At 33.5% G+C, this 10,339-nt stretch overlaps 5 protein-coding genes across 5 annotated transcripts; 3 read left to right on the top strand and 2 right to left on the bottom strand.

The window, feature by feature from the left end:
- Positions 1-633: 633 nt before the first annotated feature.
- Positions 634-2,472, top strand: ELE39_002608 (protein with a conserved N-terminal region; the record flags this gene model as incomplete). Its single annotated transcript, XM_067345712.1, has 1 exon — positions 634-2,472. The coding sequence occupies one exon, from the start codon at positions 634-636 to the stop codon at positions 2,470-2,472; it is 1,839 nt and encodes a 612-aa protein (XP_067200495.1).
- A 380-nt stretch (positions 2,473-2,852) lies between these two features.
- ELE39_002619 (uncharacterized protein) lies at positions 2,853-4,592 on the top strand (the record flags this gene model as incomplete). Its single annotated transcript, XM_067345723.1, has 1 exon — positions 2,853-4,592. The coding sequence occupies one exon, from the start codon at positions 2,853-2,855 to the stop codon at positions 4,590-4,592; it is 1,740 nt and encodes a 579-aa protein (XP_067200506.1).
- A 108-nt stretch (positions 4,593-4,700) lies between these two features.
- ELE39_002630 (phosphoglycerate kinase family) lies at positions 4,701-5,864 on the bottom strand (the record flags this gene model as incomplete). The annotated part of the gene is made up of 1 exon (XM_067345734.1): positions 4,701-5,864. One exon carries the CDS (start codon positions 5,862-5,864, stop codon positions 4,701-4,703), a length of 1,164 nt encoding a protein of 387 aa, XP_067200517.1.
- An 808-nt stretch (positions 5,865-6,672) lies between these two features.
- Positions 6,673-7,713, top strand: ELE39_002633 (uncharacterized protein; the record flags this gene model as incomplete). Its single annotated transcript, XM_067345737.1, has 1 exon — positions 6,673-7,713. The coding sequence occupies one exon, from the start codon at positions 6,673-6,675 to the stop codon at positions 7,711-7,713; it is 1,041 nt and encodes a 346-aa protein (XP_067200520.1).
- A 799-nt stretch (positions 7,714-8,512) lies between these two features.
- ELE39_002634 (uncharacterized protein) lies at positions 8,513-9,742 on the bottom strand (the record flags this gene model as incomplete). Its single annotated transcript, XM_067345738.1, has 1 exon — positions 8,513-9,742. One exon carries the CDS (start codon positions 9,740-9,742, stop codon positions 8,513-8,515), a length of 1,230 nt encoding a protein of 409 aa, XP_067200521.1.
- Between the last annotated feature and the right edge of the window lie 597 nt (positions 9,743-10,339).

Genomic DNA, 10,339 nt, shown 5'->3' on the forward strand with positions numbered 1-10,339 from the left:
GTGGTAATTTCCAGGATGTTGACTACGCCATACTTGACGGGATTTACTATATATATACATGTATATATGCATAATATGTATATATGTACATATAATAGTCAGAGAAAGGAAAGCGGTGAGATTGGAGTAAAGTAGGCAAGGCAACATAGGTATTTGCTCTTTAAATCTGTGTGAAGTTACCCTCCTTTTCTCTTGTTAAAGAGTTTAGTTTTGAGCGAAATAACCTTATTGGTAAAGATTTAGAGAGGAAAGAGGAAGTAACTGAACACGTTTTTCAGTCCAGAAAAACCTAATAAGTGGTTGTTTGTAAGAGTTATAATAAAAACAACCTTGGAGAAAAGAAGAATCAGGTAAATAATGCGACAGGAGTAAGATTTGAAGTGACTGGTTAAAAATTCTTAAATTGAGAATTTGATATAATTTGTTGCTTAAGAAAGCAACATTAGAGAATATATAAAGTCAAAAATCAACACTTGGTTTAGAAAAGGTAGTCTATACAGTTCTTTTTATACAAATATTAGCGTAGTCGCTCACTCAAAGATTCCGTTCAGCATACAAAATATTTCTAATATATACTTGTTATTAAAGGCTTTAAAACATATTTAGTTTCCAAAGCCGCAATAATATCGAGAAATGGCGTCAATATTGTCAAGTTTCTCCTCTCAATATAATGAGCTATGGAAGGCAATCATAAGGCCTCCAAGAGACAGATATAGTATCCGTGACTTGGGTCCAATGCGGTTTGCTATTGGAAAGTCAATATTTAAGAGATCAGACTTCACTTTGAGGAATCGCCGTTTCCAAGCTCTCCACTGTAGTCATTTTGAGCCAATTGAGAATGAAAGACAATCTGAGTCTCTTCCTTGTGTAATTTATCTTCACGGAAATTGCAGCTCAAGAAGGGAAGCTTTGCCATATATTCCATTGCTTCTTCCTATCGGGATTACAGTTATGGCTGTCGATTTGAGTGGCTCTGGGTTGTCTGATGGAGACTATATAAGTTTGGGATACCACGAAAAAGATGATCTTTCAGTCTTGGTTGAATACTTGAGAAATTCAAAACGGTGTAGCTCTGTTGGGGTTTGGGGGAGGTCAATGGGTGCTGCTACTGCATTAATGTACTCTGGAGTTGATAAAGGAGACGGTTTCTTAAGGGGGATTGTCATTGACTCAAGCTTTTGCAGTCTACGCCAGCTGTGCCATGAGTTGGTTCATCATTATATCCCTCTATTGCCCAATTTCCTTGTGGATTCTGCACTTTCATTTATCAAGTCTACGATTAATGATAAAGCAAAGGTTAATATTGATGATATTGCACCAATTAAGGCTGTTGGTCGTTGTAAGGTCCCCGCTTTGTTTATTTCAGGAACTAGCGATACTTTGGTCAATCCAAATCATTCTAAAACTTTGCATGACAACTATGGTGGAGAGAAGATGCTTATGATAATTCCCGGTAATCACAATTCCGAAAGACCCAAGTTTGTTAAGGCATCAATCGTTATATTCTTTTACTCGGTATTTGACTGTTTCAATCTCCCAAAATCTGCGGATGCCTTGAAGTCTTTTATAAATACAGATTTAAGCCTTTTATTCAATTATGATGGACTCTACTGTGATGAAAACGGGAGGCTTCCAAAGCCAATCACTCAATCTTTTTATGCTATTCAACAATATATTAGGTACAAGGTCACTAACAACGTCCCTGCTCCTTCCTTGAGTTCTACGTTACAGAAGAAGAGTCTTGGATCTGGTAATGAACATTTAAGAAGAGAAGAATCACTTAGATCTAATTCGAATGAATCTCTCAGCAGCCAAAGTCAAGGCAAAGGAATCAAAATGCGCCCTCCGGATGTTGACAAGTACATTGACCGTATGATTCCTTTGAGCAGTGAAAGCATTAAGCAGCCATCATCCACAATATACTCCACTGGCGCTTCATGTTCCAGGAGTACTACTTTTGAGACTATTAGTCAGGGATTGGAGAGGGGCGACACAATGAATACTTTAAGCTCTTTTGAAGAGTTTAAAGACACTTTCAGTCCTACTTCTCACCCAATTAGGCCATCGGGTACTGAATGTGCTAGTGAAGAAAAGCTAACTGGGCCTGAATTAGGGCCAGAATATTTGGCAGGGGCAAGTCATTATCAAATCTCCCCTCCAACTGGAATTAAGTATTCAACTAATAATAATAGCACCACCCAGCAGCAGCAGTATTATAACCAGAATCAAAATATTCATCAACACTCCCCTCCATACCACCCGTTTGGTTTTAGCCAGAAGGGAGTTATTCAAACTAATGGTGCCACAGGGAATGAGGTCGGTAGTTTATTGTTATCTACTGGATGTGGACCAGGCCCTTCAACTATGAGTTCGGTTCAGCATCCGGTATCAGCAGGGGAGGGAGTCAAGAAACTAAATAATGCTTCAAGTTTGCCAAAAAGGGTGACTAACTATAACTACCCTGGGAGTTAACTTAACTTAATTAGCGTTTTTCTTAACTTTTTTTTTTGTCTTTGTGACTAGGCTTTAGGTTTTTGAAAATTACTCAAAACTATTGAAATATGAGAGAATATTGGAGACTTTCTAGTGGTAATTTCATAAATAGTTGTCTAAATAGTATTAAGGAAATGAGCGATGGCCGTTGTGAATTGTCTTTTTTATTTTTAGATTTGTGAGTTTAATGATTTATAGGGTTAAAGGTAATTGGGGGATGTAATGGAGGGAGGGGGGTTGCGTCGGTGGATTGTATATTGGGACGGAAAAAATCACGAGAGTAAAAAAACAAAGGGGAGAAATTGAGGTAAATTGATAAAAAGTAAAATGTAAAGAAGCATTCGGTAGTACTACACTAAATGGGGGAAGATCAAGAGTGGAGCGATTCGAGTTATGTCTTAAGAAGGAGGTATCGACTGTATTGGAGTGCAATATTGAGGAATGTCCCAGAAGGGCTTGAAGGACTATACGAGACATTTTCAAGATGGAGCGTCTCATTAGGGTTTTCACTGCCGAATTTAGTGGAGGAGTCGGAGGAATTATGCATACAAAAAGGTGAAAAAAAGGTATACAAAATTAGCTTTCCTTCCAGAAGCTCGACAAGAAGCTTTATAAGACTATCTAGGCGTAATATATGGAGTGAGATATCAAAAGATAGCTATACTGAATTGTATGTATATTGTGACCCTGCATATAAATTGAGGCCATTTTGTGATTTTCAAACAATGAATTTATCAACTTGTTATTGGGTAATTAGGGGAATTTCCAAGGATATTGAGAACGAAGAAGTTATATGGGATTTGGTAGGGAGGAGGAACCCATTCGGTGAGTTTTTGAAAAGAGTAGTGTACATAAGGGATGAGGAAGGGAGCAATGGGTTTTGTTTCTTGCAATTTTCTTCGCCTCTAACATCATACAGAGCTTTAAAGTGGGAACTTAAGCATTCTAAAGGATTTGAGCCTAATCACGGTAAGAAGAAGTACTTAGCTCCGGAATTTGTTGGGACGAGCCATGTAAAGGCATTGCTGCTTTTATGTAGAGGATTGGATAGGTTTGAGACGAGAACTTTAAAGACAGTAGAAATGAAAATAAATCACTTTAGAGACTCAGACTCGGATAAATTAAGTGGCAAGAATGTAATTTCTCAAGAAAGAGCTTTACAGGGCTATTTAAGTTTCTGGAAGAGATCCAATGGCGTGCAAGTTCCAGTTGATAGAAACTCAGAATTTCAGTACAATGGGAATGAGAGATATGAATCTATGTACAGGGAAACTCTTTATAGTAGTGGAATAGACTTATTTCCAAGAGGGTGTATCAGACTTTATTACTGTAAATCTTTGGATTTCCTATGGGACTGGAATAGTCGTGTTTTTATGGATTGTCAAAGTAAGTCACTCTTTGAGTTTGACTCTGAGTCCGGAAGCCTTAAGTTTATTTACAACTCAGGGGAGTTGTCTCAATTAGTCAATGTTGGATCGGCTTCCGGTGAAATTTTGAGTGATAAAAGCATTCAAGAAGATTTTCAAGTAAAAGCTCGAATTTCACAGGAAAAGCTCAGAAAAGAAAGGGAAATAAGAGTGGCCTCTTTTCTCGAAACGGCAAGGTCTCAGCTAAATTACAATATGAATACTAACAGCATAAGCAGCAACTCTTTGAAAGACGAGCACCACTTTAAAAGACAAAAAATTACCCAGTTTTTTGATACCTCAAGCCACGCAACTCACGAAAAGAGTCAGACTAGTACAAGCCAGAGATTCGACTTTCGCATTCTAAATAGCCTGAGCCAGAGATATGGCGTTCAAAGCTCATGCACAACCAACGCATGCATTGTTCCCGCGGAATGTGAGTCTGCGTGTGGGGATGACGCTCCTGGTGTGTGCATGTGGTCAATTTCTGATGGTGTGGTTACTGAAGGAACTATAGGTGAGGAGATTGGCCGGTTAAAGAGTGGAAGTAAAAGTGGATGTGCAGACGAGGAGGAGCTGATATGTTTTGTGTGTTGCAGAGTCTTTGGGTCAATTTGGGAAAGAGTGAATCATGAACAAAAATCATTGTTGCATAAGTATAATCTGGAGATATGGACGGTTGCTAGCGAGTGATAGTATGAATTATAAATAATAATTAGTTAAATTTGGTATATATAGGTGCTATAATGAATATATATGTATATGTATATATATGTTGCATGCATGTGGGGCTTTAAGGGTTCAAAGGAACTTCAGTGTAATTTGTTCGAGCATTTTCTCTTGAACAATGTTGTCAATATTGTTGGAGGTATTGTCAATGGAAGTGACTGAGGGTAGTTTTCCAATGGTTTTGATTAGGTAACTCTGAATTTCTCTAATGTTTTCAATATTGCTGTGGTATTTAGAGTTTAGGATTCCCTTACTTCTTTGCTCGAACCTTTGTATGTGTTCGTTGGAGTCTTGAATATAAATTAAAAAAGTGCTTAGATTTGCATGCTTGAGGTTTGCAAGAGATTGGATTCTCTCAAACAATGAGGGGGTGATATGAACCCCTTCTACAATGATGCTTTTTTCCTTATTAACAAAATTCTCAATAATTTCGTATATATAATCTTCGATAATGGATGATTGTATTAGGTATCCTAGTACAACCGACGATTCTGAAGACTCATCTTTGTCTTTTTGTGTTGGCTGAGTAGTGGTGTACTTGTGTACTTCATAAGTTGAGCAATTAAGTGCTTTGTTGTGTCTATATTTTTCTGTAGATCTCAACACGTGTCTGATAGTATCGGTAGAAATGACACATTTTACCCTTAAAAATGATGCCAAGTTAGAACTTATAGTGCTTTTTCCACTACCTGAAGTGCCTGCTATTAATATAATATTAGGTTTTCCACCAAAGTCTGAGAATAAATGAATTAGACATTTTTTAATTAGAGTATTTACTTTTTCAATGATTTCACCCTTTTGGGAAATTTTGTTTTTTAAATGTGCAAGATATCTTTCAAATTTACATTGAGATAACGGAAAGGAAATCAAATCTGGCAAATTTTTAAAGTAGCAGAATGCATGATTAAGTTGGAAAAAGCGATTATTATTCAGTAAGAGATTATCCAAGCAATTCATACAAACCGATAAATCTTTGCCTGTTATTCCGGATAATATATATAGTTTACAAATCCAGCTTCTAGTTAAAACAACAGTGGTTTGGAAGCCATTATGATTACTTGTGTTTCTACTATATTTATTAGGATCTAGGAAGTAGCCTTCTATATCTTTCAGGCTTAAGTTGTTTTTATAATTGCAATTCTTAATAATAAATTCCAACGCTTTGGAATTGTTTTCGGCATTATCTTCATCAAATATACCCACAATTTCCCAGTCTACTTGGTTGTGGTTTGCCATGAACCTATGTAAATTACCTTCTAAAAGTTTTAATTATATTGAACTGTTGGTAATAGATTATTTTCTTGTTTTGCTAACTTTTTCTATTACGGTTATAAAGAGTGGTAAAATAATTCTGAATCCCTTTAAATGAGTAAAGAGATGGTTAAAAATAGATAAGAACTAACTATGATTCATGCATTTCGTACATAATAGAATGATTTTCTTTAGTTATTGAGTTATGTGTAATATACTAAGATTCAGAAATATTTAATTTTTTTTTAGCTTTATTTGGAATAAATAAAAAAAGACAGCCCGCCAAAAGTTGAAAAATTAATATATTGCATGCAAAATGTGTGGATTGTAAAAATAACTGAAGTAGTAGAAGCCATTCTTTCAGTAAATTCAGATTGTTGTTTTTAATAGATTCCAGTAGAAATGACTGATTTGATTCTTGAAATTTGTTTTAAAACCTGAACAATTCTAAGTATTAATTTATTTATATATATTTTTTTGACTCTCAATTTTTGCAAAAAAAAAACAAAAAGCCAAGAGCCATGCTTACATGCAATCTCCAAGTAATATGAGCAAATGCATGTCACAATAATTCACACAGTGCATGTTTCTCGCAACCCCACATACAAAGAAGTTGATTAAGGAATAAGAACCGAATTGTTTTTTTTTCACTTGATTTGAATAGTAATAAATTTCAAAAGTTTCAAATCTATTTCGATAAGAAATAGCAATAAAAACAAGAGAAGTTTATGCTGCTACTCGTTTCATAATAAGGAAGATTGAAATTAACAAGTGCCGGAATTTTGTGGTCACAATGAAGTTCTGTGAAAACGTATTATATATGTTTTTAATGATAATTTTGGTGGCAAGAGGAGCACCAACATTAAATATAAGGAACCCAGGCGAACATGGTAATTCAGATTCAATGATTACAACATCGACTACAAAGGCTACAAATACATTAAAGCCAAAAAATCATTCAGCTTCGGAAGAATTATCAATAAAATCTTTACAAAGCGAGCCAGATTGTGATAATGCAGTATTTCCATCCGAAGTTTTTGTATCTCAACCAAGAGATGACAAGGTTTATACAAAACCATCTAAAATCCCAGAATCAGGATTTACAAGAGCAGGATTGACAAAGTTTACATCCGCTTTTGGAATTCATATACTTGGTGATTATAGAGTACCAGATGATAAATTATCATATTTGACAGAGCTACTAGCAAGTGTTCTAGATAATGATCAGGATGGACTGGTAGATGCAACTCAAAATACTATTTTGGATACAATACGTTCATCCAATGCAATGATGGTTATTCTATCTGGTAATGAAGAATCTGTTGATAAATTGCTAGATCCAAATGAAGGATTACCACCAGAATACTCTTGTATGATGTTTTTGCTTGTAGAGCAAGCCAAAAATATTATACGTGGTGGACCACACCAAAAGGATTGCCCTCAAGATTTGGAAAGAGTTAATGATAGAGGATTAGGATTTGTTGTTGATTTTATTTCTCAAGCAGCATATCCCGTCACATTTTCATTAAATGAGGAAAGTTCTATGAGAATGGAGAATTTGTACAATTCGGCATTAAAAAAAGGATGGTTTTTACCACAAAATATTCCTGTTGCAAATAATGAGCTTTGTGATGAAGATTGCAAAAGATTATCCTTCCAATCCTGGCTTGCAACTTCAATCTTGGACCAAGATAAATGTTCATGCATTAAAGCAAATGTATTCAAATTATGTACTTCTGAGGAAATCCGAAATATTTCACCTGATGATTTTGCCTACTTCGCTAGTGCATTAAAACGCCCAACAGCATATTCTTCTCCTGCAATTATTGCTTAATGAATATTAGATTTATTCTGTACCTGAAGATATAATAATTCTGTTAACATTATCATCATCAAAAAGGATGAGAAGAATCTAAGATTTTCCATTTTTAAAATGTATGTATTACGGTATTTAAATGTATTATATACACACCATTTTCATTTTTTTTTTCTAAAAAAACTTTACTAATTTTTTGGTGGTACGAGTATTTTAATATTTTATTTATTTATTACTTAAATTCAAAATCTAGAATGAGAGTTTGCGGTGGGATTGTGTGCAATAATTATTCCAATGACTACTACGCTTTTTTCACAACTTTGAGTTGGAAGGATTGAGCAAATCCAAAACCTTTAATAAAGCAATGAAATATACCACCATTACAAATTTATTGAAGAAAATTTTAATAATCTTTTTTTTTTCTTTTTTTAATCAAAAGAATAGAATATGACCATGAAATTGATAACCGAAAATTTGGAGTAGAAAAAATAATAAATAGTGGAGTGATTTTTGTTTAAACTAATAGCCAAACGATAATAATCAAAATTTTAGCTATCAGTTTAAGCAAAAATCTCTACAACTTTGTTAATTAGGTTTTATCGAACTTAATCTTCATGCTTAATTCTATTTAAATCATTATCATATTCTTTCGTCATATTTTGCCGCCTTATATTTAACTACCTTTCAATTTTTAGTTTGATAGATGAAAATATTGGTTTGTAAAAAATTTTGCATGCATGCACGCAAAATGTTATAATTGAATTAATAAGCCGACATGGCGCCAGCTATTTTATTTTTGATATTAATATTAAATAATTTATTTATTTAAAAGTCTCATGTACTCAAAGGAAATGTCAGACATATTTCTAATAGGAACAAAAAGGTCAAAGTCCAAAAAAGAGGTTCTTTTTTGAAACTTTTCGTCTTCTAAAAGTCTGACATTTTCTGGAATTTTGAATTGAGTGGATTGAACAATAACGTGGTTGAATGAATCAAAATACAATCTGCAAGTTTTTTTTAGTTCATCAGATAATAATAAAGTTGAAACATGTGTGTAGCCAAAAATTGTAGGCGAGAGTTTTTTTCCCCAATATGTATTGTAGAACCTTTTTAATAAGCTTAATAGTATGCCATTTGGGTACAAAATCAAAATCTCATTAAGCTCGTGTTTTAAATCTATTAACTTTTCACTTGTTGATTTTTCTTTTGTTTTATTATTTGTTGCTGAACAGTTAGAGTCATCGTTAGGAGTTTCATTACTTTCAATTTGATCAACATCCATAGATAGTGCAGCAGCAGCGATCTTAACACATGTACATCTCGGCTTGAGAACATTGTTTTCGTATTGCAGAATTCCTATATTAATAGCAAGCTGAACTAGATGGGACAATTCGCCCAATGATAAATCTTCCAATTCGGAGATTTTCGCTTTGTATATTTCCATAGCCACTCCATATCGTCCTCCTTTAAATTGATACCTAAGCAAATTAGGCTGAAGTTGAGAATTTGTATAATTTGAAGATAAAGTAGAGGTTGTTGTTGAAGACATAAATGAAAAATCCGATTCATTTTCTTTTGGATTTAGAATTAACTCATGTTCTCTGGATGTCATTAAATAATTATTTGAATTGTTCGTTATTATTGAGCCTTTAATGTTGCCTTCTCCTTTAACACATACTAAGCTATTAATATACTGTAAAAATCCACTCCATATTTCACGGGAATAAGGATTATTCGGATCTTTTGGATCAATCCAATGGTTATCTGGAACATTTAAATTTCTAAAGTAAATTTCGCCATTATCAAATAACAAAAACTCTTGTTCATTTCCTGTTAAATCTTTCATCATCATTTGCAAGTTATAACTCGTACCTAAATCTACACGTTCTTTTAATCTTCGAATGAGTTCTTGAAGATGTGGCCTTGTCCTATCTATATAAAGTGATTTAAGTGCATCCCTAATTAAATCCAATCTTTTTTCTCTCCAAAATTTTAGGCCAGGCCCCATTATTACTGTCCCTGTTCCTATTCCTCCAGCAATACTCATAATTTCTCCTCTATCTTTCCGGAGTTTGGCTATGTTCATTTTTTTTTTCTTTTAAATTTACAAATTTCTTTTTAATTTAGGGAGTAATTGAGAATTATTCACTCCTTTATCGTAACTAAGTTTTGAATTAATGGAATATTAAACTAAATTTATTGCATTCAATTCTATTTCCAATATATTTACTTTTTAAATATTATCCATTTTCTTTCTATTAATTTTTTAACTTCATCTCATTCACTATACAAAATATCATCCAGAAACAAATAAATTAACGAAAGAGCATTCATTACTTCATCATCTACCTAACTGAAGTATTTACATAATTATTCTTCTCACTAACAAAGTTTTTTTTTGTATTATAAAACTATAACCCAATGCAATAATTGCAAGACTACTTCTTTAATGGCTATATCTTAAGTGATAATACACAAAATATTTTTTATATATTACTGGATCAATGATTCAATTCAACTTTCATTAAATTGTAGGTGAATTCAAATATCTAATCATTACCCCAGTTTCTTACTTCTGGATTTTTTTTTTCATTAAGTTTGATTTTATATATACTTAAATAATATTCAAATATATTCTATATAA

Source organism: Cryptosporidium sp. chipmunk genotype I, assembly GCF_004936735.1.
Source record: "Cryptosporidium sp. chipmunk genotype I strain 37763 chromosome Unknown contig_30, whole genome shotgun sequence".
Classification (NCBI taxonomy): domain Eukaryota; phylum Apicomplexa; class Conoidasida; order Eucoccidiorida; family Cryptosporidiidae; genus Cryptosporidium; species Cryptosporidium sp. chipmunk genotype I.